The 14,917-nt window shown below is 41.3% G+C and overlaps 1 protein-coding gene across 1 annotated transcript; it reads right to left on the minus strand.

Annotated features, from left to right (window-relative positions):
* Positions 1–598: 598 nt before the first annotated feature.
* On the minus strand, positions 599–14,474 carry fra10ac1 (FRA10A associated CGG repeat 1). The gene is made up of 14 exons (XM_080788408.1): positions 14,412–14,474; positions 12,542–12,618; positions 12,110–12,202; positions 11,802–11,847; positions 11,525–11,601; positions 11,144–11,227; positions 10,671–10,755; positions 10,449–10,494; positions 4,513–4,626; positions 3,564–3,606; positions 3,359–3,483; positions 3,120–3,170; positions 2,038–2,122; positions 599–1,698 (listed from the first exon to the last, which is right to left on the minus strand). The coding sequence occupies exons 1-14, from the start codon at positions 14,427–14,429 to the stop codon at positions 1,656–1,658; spliced, it is 987 nt and encodes a 328-aa protein (XP_080644534.1). The 5' UTR covers positions 14,430–14,474; the 3' UTR covers positions 599–1,655.
* Between the last annotated feature and the right edge of the window lie 443 nt (positions 14,475–14,917).

A 14,917-nucleotide genomic window follows, 5' to 3' on the forward strand; every position in this document is an offset into this window, starting at 1 on the left:
AGAGGATTGGTTCTGATCCCTGGTCAGTGCAGTGAGGGTGTCTGGCCCTCAGCAGCCCATGACCTGCACGCAACATGCACAGTGCATGCTGTATGTAGACTGGACATTGTAGACTGTGCAAAATTGTGTTCATTACTTCATTAACTGAGAGTATACAAAATGTAACCAAATGGACCCTTACGGATGAAAAGAGGATGTTACATTTCAGATTTAGAGTGGAAATATCTTCCATCAGATCAGTACTTCTTTTGGCGCCTCAAATGAAACAATGAGTTGAACACATGTAGTTCCTTTTGGGGGATTTACTCAAGTAACTGTTTTGGGAGATCTTTAATGCTTTATGTTCTGAAAATGCAGCCATGTTTTACGCTAGAGAGAGAGAGAGAAAAGGAAGGGAGAGCCAGAAGAAGGGAGGAAGAGAGAGAAAGAAAGAGAGCAAGCGAGAGAAATAGACCTGCCCCGGGACTGTAATCCAACTATGCACGCACTTTCATGGCTGCTGGCCAAAGTCAGGGGCCAGGGCACAGCTCCAATCACCTCATGCTAGTGCTGTCCATACCTCTATTATGTCCAGGGAACTAATTGAGTTAGGTTCTAACTCAATTAGTATTGTTAAGGTGATTAAAAGGAAGGGAGTGGGAGACATCCGCATCAATACTGAAAGATTTACGTAATTAGTGATGTTACACAACTTCAAGTTTATTGTCACATCACAGGTTTTACCAAAGAAAATTATAAAAATGGTGGGTGAAATTATTTTCATATACAAGCTCCCACAAATTGAAGTTTCAATTATATAATCATAAGGAAAGGATCAAAAAAAATGTATGACAGCAACCTAATCCCAATGTCTTTTACCACTACAAGGAGGCAGATTAAGATGACAAATGCCTGTTTTAGAAATAAAAAATCAAACACTGAAGCAAAGTCATCACATTCTTCTGAATGGATCAGATCAGTCTATTTAATAGATACAAAATAAAATGTCTGTTATTTTGTTTTGTTTATTCATGCTGTATGGGTGTGGCTTTGATAGACATTTCAGGCCAGGGTTGCATACACGACTAGTTTTGTGAGTGCCCAACACTCACAAAACAAAGTATTGCATTGTGGGTTTGAGCTGACATGCCCTTTTTTATATCAATCAATCTCACCTTAATTCAAATGGCAGATGCCAATTTTGCAGATGATTATTTTATATATGAATCATATTTGTTTAGGGGCATGTCATGTGGTCTACCTGCACACCCTTTGTGATCTACTGTTAGATCACGATCTACCTTTTTGGCACCCCTGTTGCAGGGTAATCACCACAGGTGATGGGTGGATACTAATTTATACCTGGAAAGGGATGATTGCGGCCAGGTGTGCAATGGGGGAAAGGCCACACACAGCAACAACATGCATGATGAGTCTGGTGTTGCTGTCAGCTTCAATGTATTTGTTTATTTGAGCGATTTATATATGATGGATTTGAACACAAATCTATGAACTGCCTGCTAATGCCAACTTGCATGAAGATGTTCAATAAAAATGGATTAATATCCAAAAGGATAATGCGCTCTGGACATTGGTTTGGACATCTAATAACAAACAGAAAAAGCAACAATGCTGCAGGAAGACAAGGCTCGCTGGTGCAGCAGATACCAGGTGACTCAAAGGAACATGTCTTCAAAGTATTCATCGAACTCCTCCTCCCTGAACAGATAAGAAAAACAATATGGTGAGTTATGTGTGCTAGTAAATTACAGAAGAGTTGCATTTGGATCCTGAACATAACATTTTATACGGGCGATGCGCTGAGCCACCAGCCTGCATCCATTGTTCAAATGGAAGCACTGCAGGACCTTTATCCCTCAAATGTAAATACTTAAGCCCCCTATACGCTTTGTTGTATGTTCGAAAATAGCTGGAATTCAAAAACAGATCTTGATATATTGATATATATTTTGATATTTTTTTGGAATTTGGAAAAAATGTTGCCTATAATGACATGCTCAAAATAGGAATGTTGTGGTTAGGGGTGAGTCATCTCACCTCGACTTCTCTTCCACCGCGGGGGCGGGTCCTCGCCAGTGATCCGCTTCCGATTGGCCCTCTGCCTCAGCACCAGATTTGCCGTCTAATAGGGGAGATGTAGAAAGTTGTCAATCACTCTACCGTGGACAGCATCCCAAAATCCAAATAAATGACTGAGCCCGTTGACAAGGCAAAATGTGGCAACAATGTTTTTCTTCTTGAATAGCTGAGTGTGCACAAGTACATGTTTGAGTGTTTTTTGGGGGTCTAATGGATGGTTAACTCATAGCCTCAGGTCAAAGCCATGTTTACGTATGCCTTGTGACTTATACCTCTGACCCTGGAATGTGGCCCTCATGCTTATTGTGTGTTTATGTTAACCCTCAAGCACATTGGAGCATAGGGGACAAAGGCATTTTTCATTTCATACTGGACAGACTCAGAAGGGGTGGGGATGCAGAAAGAAAAACAAGAAAATGACTCAGTCATAACGTAATAAGCTCTTGTAGCGCCCTTTTTCGTTCGTTTCCATCGTTCTTTTGTTGGTTCACTCACTGTGTTTTGTTATAGCTTTCCTGTAGCTCCAGTTAGCTCATAACATTAGCTGCTGTTGCCACTCGCTCTGCGTTGCAGTGTTCAGAGTATGGGTTTTTATGCCGTTCAGACTCCCATTGTCTTAGTCGACTAGGTCGCTAGTAAGGTTGCTAGGAGGCAGCCAATCATGACTAGGTCGCTAGTAAGGTTGCTAGGAGGCAGCCAATCATGACTAGGTCGCTAGTAAGGTTGCTAGGAGGCAGCCAATCATGACTAGGTCGCTAGTAAGGTTGCTAGGAGGTAGCCAATCATGACTAGGTTGTGTTTAGAGTCATCTTTACGGTCGTCCGTCAGTGGGAGTCTCTTTTTGCAGAGCCTTGGTTTCGATGGGTGCTGATGGGACCATTGGGACGCTTGTTTTACGGCGCCGGCTACTACTAGTAGGGCAGGCTTATATTATATGACCTCATATGACCTGTGTGTGTGTGTGTGTGTGGGGGGGGGGGGGTGGGTGGGTGTGTGTGTGTGTGTGTGTGTGTGTGTGTGTGTGTGTGTGTGAAAGCTACCTTTGTCCGAGTGGTGCGATTCCTCTGAACTGCTGGAGGAGGTGGTTTGATCTGAGCAGAGAGGGAGGAGATAAAATAAACACTGTACTGTATTTACTATACAGGAAAACGTCACTCATTACCTTCACATGTAAGGAGTCAAGGACACACTGTTGCCAATAACCTCTGAACTCATATTTACTTGGAGTCATTAGAATAGAGCTATTTAGGAGAGGAGAGGATGGTGTGTGATGTTTTACCTCTGTGTCGTCTGTGTTTGTTTTTGTGTTTCTTGGAGGTCTTCTTTTTCTTCTTCTTTTGTGGTGGTTCCTGATTATCCTCTGATTGCTTTAGTGTCTTCTTCTTTGCTTTCACTTCCTTCCTCCTAAAAATATATATCATCAATGAATCATCCATTCCAAAATTCTAATGGCATTGTACATGATGACAAGTGCACACACTTACTTGTGGTGATAGTTTAGTTTGAAGGAGCATTCAGGGCACAGTCCTACAAAACACAATGTTGTACATCAATATCAACAATCATGACGTCAGATCTACTCTCTTGCAAGGCCTCAATCATGAAAAAAGGAAAATCGGTAAGCGGTGCCTAATTAAAGATCAAAGCAGTCGTACGATGCATGTGTGTACTTTCAGCCGTTGTGTGTGTGTGTGTGTGTGCGCGCGCATTAAGTCTCTCCATGTGTCTTACTGTCTTGCATAGATGAGATGATGATGAACTTGTCTGGGCCTCGCCTATCATCCTAGCTCATTAAAACGGCCTGGTAGTTTCCTGGTTGACGGGTATTACAATAACCACTTATGGTTAATCATTCTAAGAGGATTATCTAAGGTATGATACCCAAAGGAAGATTATTATGGTCTGAGGCTTAGACAGGCAAGCTGAACATGACTACAGTACACTGGTGTTACCGCATGTTTAGACTACAGTAAGGTAAACATACTTGTATACTTAACATTACCAAGTATACCATACTTTTTTTAAGATTTTCAAATTTCATCTTTTTCCTACCTTCCAGGAAGCTATTGGTTTCCACCTATTGACTTATGACTTATTTCTTCATGGTAAGGACAAGCAGGAGAAGAATGATGGTTTATTTATCTCTTGAACGTTTGTTGTTTTGGAAAATTGTCGGTAGCAAACTAGCAATGTAAAGTGTACATGGCTTGCTAAACAGGCACTTAAACTATATAATTGTATATTTTGACTGGGGTCATATAGCTGACCCCCTACTTTTTCTCTCTACACCGAATCTCTTGGCTGAAAATAGCCAATTCATCCTATTGTGAAGTTGCAGATCTTCTACAGTATTTTGGCTGAATGTTCATTTCATGCCCAGCATAGGGATGCTAGGGTCCATGTGGTTAAAGGAGAATATGTCACGTGACTTACTGAGTTTGACCAAAGCGTTCCTCTTCTCACCCTGCTCCACGTAGGCAAAGTTCACCTCCCAGCTCTTTAGACCTTCCTGCTTCTCACATCGCTTGTTACCACACTGGAACTGACCTGCAAGTCCATGAGAGAGTGCACGCACACACTCCTTAGACACATTTGATTCAATATTATTGATATTTGCTGCTTAGTCACAAGAGACTAAATGTACGCAACTTATGTATTTTGATAGTGTTATTTTTATTAGTTGACATTTCCCTTTGCTGTACTCGTAAGGAGGAATGTATGAAAACATCGGTACTGCATAATGAAAGACTTAAAACAAGCCAAAAGGAATGTGGGTTGAGGGAGAAATAAATCACATTAAATCAGCGATTCCCAACTTGTGGGGTCATTTGGGTGGGCCAGATTTTCAAGTGGGCCGTGATCCAGAAAAGGTTGGGAACCACTTCAGTAAATCTTAACTCAACTGAAAACGACGCAGTGAAAAGACCTCAATCCAGCCAAACTCCAGGGTGGCCTGACAGACCCTGGTCCAGCACCATCTGCTCCACCTTTACCATTACTCATTCTCTCCTGGTTCACATCACCTCTTATTGCACATCCCCCTGTTCTGTCCTCCTTCCTCTCTCGTCTCCTCTTCCCTTAGAGCTGTCACCATTACAATTTTTGGCACAGAATGCAATTAATATTTCTTCATAATCACAAATTGCACAGGGCAGATGACAAATAATTTAATTGCACAAAGAAATTACTGACATATTTAATAATATTACTTAAATCTGCAAGATTTAGCTTACATGTAACAAGGTGATGTGTTGTAAGCTTGTAGATCTGCTATTCTATTTTTGTAAAATATCTGAACATTTGTGATTATGTCAAATAATTGCAATTAGGCAATTATGTAATACTTGTGATAGGCCTACTCCCATGCCCTTCCTCCTTCTCCCGTTCATCTCAGAGTCTGACCCATACCCTCCCCGTCTCTCCCTCTCATGGTGTCCTCTATCCTACCCTGGCAGCTCAGCCTGCCTTGAGGCTTGCCTTAAGCCCAGAGGGGCTTATGATGGCATTGATCTGGCCCACGGGGATCTTCCAAATAGTGACGGAGTGAGAGAGTGCGTCAGGAGGAGAAAGTCCTTTTCGGGGTTTGAAGTATGTGATCGACGTCAAAAAGATGTTGTAATGGTTGCTGTCCTGGCTGCTTAGTGCTTAGTGTGACTTGGGACAAACAACGGTAGAAGGAGACGTTCTTCAATGTGCCGTATTACTGTAGATTAGGGCTCTATGACGTTGGCGTTCTGGCTGACTGACATATACAGTGTAAATAAACAAATCTATAAAGGATGATGAGGAAAGTCCATGTGAATGTGACACTGATGGTGTAATAGTAAAAGGACACGACATCAACTATTTTCAACCCACCTTCATAAAATTGGTCCTCACTAATGCTCATGAGGAAATGGTACCCTTTTTTTATCCGTGATCCGAGAAACCCACCTACCAGTGACATCATCGCTAGGCAGCGTTTTTTCTTCAAACAAGATTCCAAATGCTTTATTTTGATTATCCTGAGAACAATGGCTTCCATTATAGCATTCTCACTTTCCAGTTTCTATTAGCTTGGATTCCCCATCGATGATGTCACTGGTAAGCAGGTTTCCGAACTGTCCACAGCCCTCCTATGAGACACAAAATGGTACCATATTATAAGCATTAGTGAGGACCAATGATATGAAGAGCACACAAGTGTTGCAGTGTCAATGACATTCTTTCCCAAACCACAGATGTTGTCACATACAGCTTTCCAGGAGCACAGTGAACTGACTGCAGGATCGCTGTGTGAGTGAGTGTGTGTGCATTGGAATTGAGCCACAACCTCCCACTAACTGCAGAAGACCTGCCCTTTAACCATCACGGAGGCTGACGTGTGCAGAGCCTTCCAGCGGGTGAATACCTGCAAGGCCGTTGGACCCGACGGCATCCCATGCCGGGTGCTGCCCAGCTAGCAGGAGTGTTTACAAACGTATAACCTCTCCCTCTCCCAAGATGTGGTCCCGTCTGGCTTCAAGTCATCCATTGTGGTACCGTCGTACCCAAACACTCCAAGGTGAATGGTGCCTGAATGACTGGAGACCGGTGGCCCTCACTCCGATTGTGATCAAATGTTTCGAAAGACTGGTGAGAGACTATATTTGCTCTTTGCTGCCGGCCACATTGAACACATGGCAATTTGCATATCGTCAGAACCGATCCACCGATGATGCAGTTGCCCTGGCTCTACACTCTGCACTCACCCATCTGGATAAGGGGGGAGGGCAGATGTGTCCGAATGCTGTATGTAGATTATAGCTCTGCTTTTAACACCATCATTCCCACCAGACTAGACGCAAAGCATGCAGATGATACTACAGTGATGGGCCTCATCGAAAATGATGATGAGATGATGAGACGGCCTACAGAGTTGAGGTTGGCACACTGACAGTGGTCTTAGGAAAACAACCTCGATCTCAACGTCAGTAAGACCAAAGAGCTGATCGTGGATTTTAGGAAGCAGAAGAGGGAGCACGCACCTATCTACATCGACGGCGTTGCAGTGGAACAGGTCTGTGACTTTAAATTCTTGAGGATACATATCTCTAAGGACCTGAAGTTGGCCCCACACACCAAAAAGTGGTGAAAAAAGCCCAACAGAGACTCTATTGCCTCCACCGCTTGAAGAAGTTCAGAGTGAGCCCCCGCATCCTCAGAGCGTTCTACAGCAGCACCATACAGTGTTCTGACAAGCGGCTCCACCGCGTGGTTTGGAAACTGCACCACTGCGGAACGCAGATCACTGCAGAGAGTGGTGCGAACAGTGCAGCGCATCGTGGGAGGGGAGCTTCCCCCCCCTCCAGGACAATGAGGACATACATGAGAAACTCTGCGTGACTAAGGCGACAAGTATCATCAGGGACATTCACCACCCCAGCCACAGCCTGTTCAACCCGCTGCCGCACCCACGGCCAGGCAAGCGTTACAGGAGTATCAGGAGCAGAACCACCAGTCTCAGCAATTCGACTGCTGAACAAGAGCTAAGTCTGATGCACAGACTGAACTGATTCTTGTTTTAGGGACTCCTTTTATTTATACTCGTACATACTGTACATTCACCCATGTGAACTGTTTTCACAATTGTCATATTATGCACTTTATGCTCCTCTCTCTATCCTTTTTAACTGCATCATGAGCCTGCACAACCAATGTTTTCACCCACCTTACTTGTAATGTGATGTGACAATAAAGATTGATTCTGAGTCAGCTGTTTAGTCCATACTTCATTCCACAACCATTGACATTTTCTCTAGCTGCTCTCGTATAAGTTTAAAAATGAATAACATGCAATTGTAACTGAAGCAGCTCTTAGGCCTTGTTCAAAGCTCCTTTTAAGCATCACCCCATTCTCCACAGGACTTGAAATAAAAAATAATAATTGCACTGCACTTGCTAATTGCCAAGTGCAGTGTGGGTTTAAACTGACCTTGACCAAGGAAAGCAACAAGTTTATCAATTTCCAACTTCAAAAGTCCATTATGTCAAATCACATTAATTCGTCACTGAAGTGCCACATAATGACACCTATTTCTGAATAGAGCTCTCACAATGATTATTTTCCTTTTTTACTATGATTTATTGTCAGCGCCGAAGTCCTGACGTCACTCGCTCGTCACGGAAGTAATTCCTCTATGGAGAATAACATGGGGTCATCTTAAAATCGTGTCCAAAAATAAACAAGCTGTCTCAGCATTATTGTCAGGGAGGTGTCTCTGTATCGTTTGCGACCGTCAGTCCCTCATATATGATACAGTCTGTTTTCTAAAAAAATGTAACTAATTCAGTAGCAGTAACAATAGCGTTTTCTCTGTCAGTTGATTCTTCATATCCATATGGGTCAAGCGGTATTATATGAGGCGATCTAAAATCCCCCTATGGGGATTACAAATACAATGCAAATAAAAACCCATGCCTGTATCTCATATAAACGGACAGGTGAGGGGTGACGTGACGTGACATGACGTGCTGCAGGTGGAGGTGACTGCCTTATTGACCCGTTAATAGAGGACAGGATGGCCTACGTCAATAGTTCCCTAATGCCACCAGACACAGGTCATGAGATCAGTAGGGACATCCCGACAGGCAGGTGGCTGTGTGATTATCGACACCAGCCACCTTGCTCAGTACTCTTTCATGGTTGTCAGCTTTTTTCCCCCTTTTTTAAGCCCCCTTTTCTATGTCCAGCTTTGAGGGTTTGTGTAAACACAAACATTGAAGACAAAAGTGTGGACGCAAATTGTGATTGGGAGCGCCCCTCACTTCACATTTGACAAAAGCTAGGACAGAAACAGACCTGTTCTCTCATATGTTAGAAAGTTGGCTTAACATGGCCTTCTACTAATTAGGGAACACATCAGAGGTTGAAAATGTTTAATCCACGTGTGAGACAGCTAGGTACAGTAGACCGTGTGTTAGCGCTAACTAGCCTTTAAATACTGTTTTCTTCTCAAAAGACGTAAAGTATAATGTAATTACATAGTGGGGAATTTCAAACAGAAGCACATTCCTTCTGACAGCTGGACCAGCCGACATAGGAATGGCCAGTTAACTTTGGCCTATAACCTACTGAAGACTAAAAGTAAATATGATTGAGTGCAAAATTGTATACACTCAATCCTGAAGCTTGAAGGGTTGTTAGAGCAGCAGAATGTTAGGTTGAGACTTGTTTTAGCATGTGTTCCCATCTCACTGAATTTGTGGTATTTGCCAGTGCTAAATATTCTCACATTGTGAGAAAGGCCATGGTACGGCAGGTCAATGCTATTAGTAATTGAACTTATCAGACAATGGCTAGTATTATATAACTGTACCAACATGACATGTCCTATGATCTACAGCCAACTACAGAAATATCAATAACACACTGCCCTCCCCCCAACCTTCATTGTGCAATCTATTTATTTTAAGACACTGAAAGGGGCGTTTGTGGTGGATTTATTTTGTTATTAAAAGTTGCTATACACGTGGAATGTAATGACGTGGAATGGAATGTAATTACGTGGAATGTAATGACAGTGTTAACTATCAAAGTCAACAGCTCAACTAGCTCCAGTTTGTGGGTTTTTTCCCGGGTAAATATGAGCAATACCACATGTAATAAAGATGTATTTTGAGTCTAGTTAAAGGGACACTTCACCCTTTTTGCAAAAAAATATATGTTAATGACGTTTAGAAGCTTTAGATCACTTTCCTGGGGGTATTTATGTGTGTAATATGTGGTTTTAGATATTTTAGATTGTAGCAGTGAGCCTGTTGGCTCTGATGTCATGGACACTGGTCTCACTACCTTCCTGGACTACAATTCCCATAATTATTTGGTGCACTGCTCCTCCTTGTGGATAGGGGGAGAGCTGTCTTACTGAGACAACATGTAGTCCAGGAAGGAAGTGAGCCCAGTTTCCATGACATCAGAGACAACAGGCTCACTGCTACAATCTAAAATATCTAAAACCACATATTACACACATAAAGACCCCCAGGAAAGTGTTCTAAAGCTTCTAAACGTCATTAACATATATTTTTTTGCAAGAAGGGTGAAGTGTCCCTTTAATGGAACACAAATGAGGTGATTTTACATGTCAATGTGCTTGGCTTGAGTAGGTACTTGGCCATTATATAAGTGTACATAATATAAATCATCTTTATCAGTAGCTCCTATGTTGCAGGGGTTTCGCTGCTGGTAGTATATTTATAAGATTAAGAAATCCCATCCTGAGATCAACGTGTATGTTGAAGCTTGATCTTTGTCGCCATCTGGTGGTAAAACAGTGCAACGCTTGCTTTTGAGGGAATTTATAACTATTTTGAGTGGCTTCTATATGGGGTTGTGTTATGACACTTACCTTTACCAGAAACGACTTCATTCTCAATTCGCCATCGAAAGCCAAACTGTTGGATAGAAAATAAATAATGACCTACAATAAGCTGCTTTCTAGTATTAATGATGTCATCTATATGATATTGCAGTATTCCCATGCATGTATGGATTCATTTATACATTTTTACTTCAAAAGAGAACATTCCTTGAACAGACGGATACATGATCCATCCATGATCCATCATACCTTGTTATCCTTGTATCTACTGAGGTCAGCTATGCAGTATTCTTTAAACAGCTTGTCATAATACTTCTTGGCCAAGTCCTTCTCCCTAGCACATAATAATACAAGTGGAAAGAGTTAGCATAGCACTATAAATGGCCATGTAAATTCAAATTACATTATGTCTTAGACATGTTGCTTAAGCATTATTTGCATAGCTGCTAAGTGCTAAGGTGAGAAAATAAACCAGAGAAACTGTTCATTTAAAATAACTTTTCAGGTCGAGACCCAAAAGAGATTTGACTTTTGCTGGGACCCACACTAGTGAAAATAGCAGAAGTCCACAACGCGTTGCGTATTTATGGAATTTTAGATTTGTTTGTTTTAAAATGAATAACTGTCCAAATTCATAGTTACTACTAGTTATGTTTTTGCATCTGTGAAACACACATTCCTGAGCACAGTGTGACCGGACTCTCTTTCAAGGTGGAAATTACCATGTCATCTCGTCCTCGTCCTCATCCCTCCACAGGAAGCGGTGGTTCTCCCGCACCACGTCCAGATCGGTTTTGTCTTTTTCTCTGCGAGGAAGAGATTTTAAAAAGCAGAACATCATGCCACGTTAAGCCTTGAATCCAGATTCCATGCATGTATTTTGAGATTGGGTAAAGTAATGGTTGACACTGTGGTATATATTTGAAAGACAAGAGGCAGGTTTTGAACCGTGCAATGAATGCAATTTTTATACAGTGTCACTGTTCACAAACTGCACACATGGTAACTTACTAACTTAGTATGATAGATACAAATTCGACAGGGAGCCCACATCATAATTAGACTTTGCCTTGTTTTAAGTTCATGAGGATACTAGTACTTACGTGGACCGTTTAAAATCAGCTGTCTCCCCACCATAATACAGAATGTAGTCACCAACAAACTTCTTGTGTCGTTCAAACTGCAGATATCAGGTTAAGGAGAGGCTATTACTTTGCATATTCACGTCTACAGTATATACATAAACTTGATTCCCTGTGCCATGTGGCCACTATAATGTATGCCTCCAACTTATTCAAGACCTTCACAATCACAACAGGGTAGTAAAACTTAAAGAAAATACTAAAACAGTTTAGTTGATGTAAATCACAAGAAGGATACAGCATTCAATGATATCAGATGGGCTCTTCTGTTCCTGGCTTCTTCTCTGTAAAATTACAAGAAAATCTAATACGTCAAATTGTCAGTCAGCATGATTTATTTTTGAATGTTTTGGTGTTTTTATAATGGCAACATTGTCAAAACAAATTCATTGGACTGGTGCCTTCCTATTGAGGCGCAAGAAGCATAGTCACAATGTGACCATAAATAGAAATCACCATTTTACAAAAGTTAGGTGAGCGTTAAGCCATATTATAAATTATATATGAAAATCTCATGAATCAATCCTAATGTTAATGATTACTTACCTGTCCACTTCACTGGAGTGGAAACTCCTGTGAGCCACCTTGGAGTGTCTTTCTTTCTTGAAAGGTTTCTGTAGAATTTCATCCTCACGTTTCCTGTCAACAAAGGAACAAATAAAATCTGGCTTCGCACATCAAAGTATCCTTGAGCAAGACACTGTACCGTTACCGATGAGCAAGCTGCTGCCTTGCATGCATAGCTACCGTCTGTTTGTGAATGGGTATGAGACATACTTCCGTGCTTTGTCGGAAGACAAGAAAAGAACATAGACAATCAAATCAATAATAAATATGTTCATGCAATTTTAAATGTACTACTAAAATGATAGCAAAAAAACCCACTCCCTAACTGATGCTTATAATTAGGTCCAGCTGCTATTCAGCCAGCTCTTTATGGAGGTCTTGAAGTTAATAATAGAACTAATGGACTTTTACCTTTTAAGGCCTCTCTGAGAGGATTCCCCTTCCTCTTCCTCACTGAAATCTGAGTCATATCCTCCGCCTCCATGCACCTGAGGAAATAAGTGTCATAAAAAGCAAACAAAAGCAGTGAAGCACACTCACATTCATGGATGCACACACTTGCACGTGGAAGAAAAACCCAAATAGCCTATATACATGACTAATGCAGGTGTGTCGGTTTTATTAATTTGATTTCTCTTACTAGAGGTTCTGAATGTGGCTTTAGCTTACTGACACTCAACCAATGGTGTGAATCCTGTTTCAGGCAGTTGCTGTTATGTAGCATCTAACAGAGTTCACACATGAGTTTAATGTTCTACCCGGGATTTGAACCAGTCTCCCATACTTCTGTGAATCCCTCAGTTGGCTGGGGGGTATGATGTGCTTATGAGCTCCCCAGGCAGTAGTACTTGTCAACCAGTAATATGCATCATAACCGAAACGGGGTCAAAAAGGTTAGGGAAGACTAGGGAGACCACTGTCGCTCAATGCAAATATGATAGCTATAACATTTGATTAGTCAAAACTAAATTCTGGATTGCAGTTTTAACAAAGTCATCTGATGTGAGGAGAGGAGGAGGTGACATGAAAGGTCAGCCATTATGAAAGGTCTCCGTCAGCATACATAGGAAATACAATGCAAAGGAAAGATATATGCGCGCACACACACACACAGGCGACCAGATCGAAACTGTTGTGTGGGATAGGACGGGGTTAGCAACTTATTACATGCCTTGATGCCATATTCACCCATAGGCCTAATATTGCATATAATTTTGTTATTAAACCCCTCTGGCATCTCACGTTTTTGTTTTTAAATGATTTTTTTGGTCATGGGCGGTATTACCGACTTGGTAGTTGGTACTGCCTAGGGGATATTTGTCATGTTTTCATAGACGAAACACATCTTGCAGGAAAATAGACCGAGAGCTTTACAACATAAAGTCAACTATTAGGGGAGTCTCTATTAGGGCATTTGAACACTGATGCCTGCCTGTCACAATGTGGGACAGGGACGCCTGAAGAGTCTTGGAAATGAGGGACTCTCCCACACTTCACGTTTCTAGTTCAAATGAAAGTACAGCTCGTACAAAAACTGCTACGAGGATAAAACCAGAATAAGTACTTGACTTGTTTACATCAGCGTCCTCCATTTTCAACTCATCAGAACATTTGTACAAAATACAAATATACACTTCTATTAGCTCTGGTCCCTAATGCTCTTGCTGCCTTGGCTTGCAGCAAGATCAATAGGGCTATGGACCAGAGGTACACTTCTATGCAAAAAAAGGAAGTAATCATAAATGCAGTTAAATAATAAAGTAAAAAAGGGGAAAACGCAGTACTTTACACTTTACAGTTTACAGTATCAGTAAAAAGTACGTCAGCAAGCCCATGCACCTTCCGTTTCTTCATAGAGCAGATCGGCTTTAACTTTAGCTGGTGCGGTGGAATATGTATGGATGGATCGATGTTTGATTATCCGAACTGTCCAAATATTAGCCCTTTAGGATTTGAACCAAACTGTATCAGTGCTAGCCCTGAAACATGTACGAGCGTCATTTGCCATGGCTATATCAGTGCATTTTGATTGAAGTATTTTATTAACAGAATTACAGTACATTTCAAGCACAACTCAATACAAAAACTGTTAACTGTGAGTGGACGACACCAAGCACTACACTACTTGTTTACAAGAGGGTCCACGTTTGCAATTCATCATAGCATTTAGTGACGTATAAACGACTGTCAGCTAAAAAGGTTTTGAAATTATCTCACTATCAATTAAACATAACGATCCTATTTCCTATATCGATCAAACGGAGTATTCAATTCCTCTTACCTTTACAAGATTATCCATAATGTATCTTCTGCACTCTGCCACCCTTGTGTTGCTTTGTTTACAAAACGCAAGAAGTCGCAAGATGTTTACGTCAACAGGTCAGGCAGGCAGGCAGGCAGTCGCAGTGTGATGATGCAGTACTAAATCTGTATAATACACTCCGCCCACTAGATTATTTTGCGACATCTGGAATGTCATTTTACACATGATAAAAACAACTTTATGCATACACAATGGTCTTTTTAACTAAAGCAGGGTCTCGTATATTTCGCTTTTAAAAGTTATTTATTTTTTATGTATTCATTTATAGGCTACTAATTTACTTATTCGTTTTTAATTGAATTTACCACAGCGTTAAACATAAGTGTTTCCATTTGGTGTAGGAGTATAGGCTATAGCTTTAGGAAATGTTCATGTGCAATCCTTTTGAATTGTTCCACCATATAGGCTGCTATAGCCTAGGCCTATAGCCTATAAAAACACCTTCATTACAATTACACCCCTGG

The sequence above is a fragment of the Protomyctophum bolini genome (assembly GCF_963924005.1).
Source record: "Protomyctophum bolini genome assembly, chromosome: 18".
NCBI classification, from domain to species: Eukaryota; Metazoa; Chordata; class Actinopteri; order Myctophiformes; family Myctophidae; genus Protomyctophum; species Protomyctophum bolini.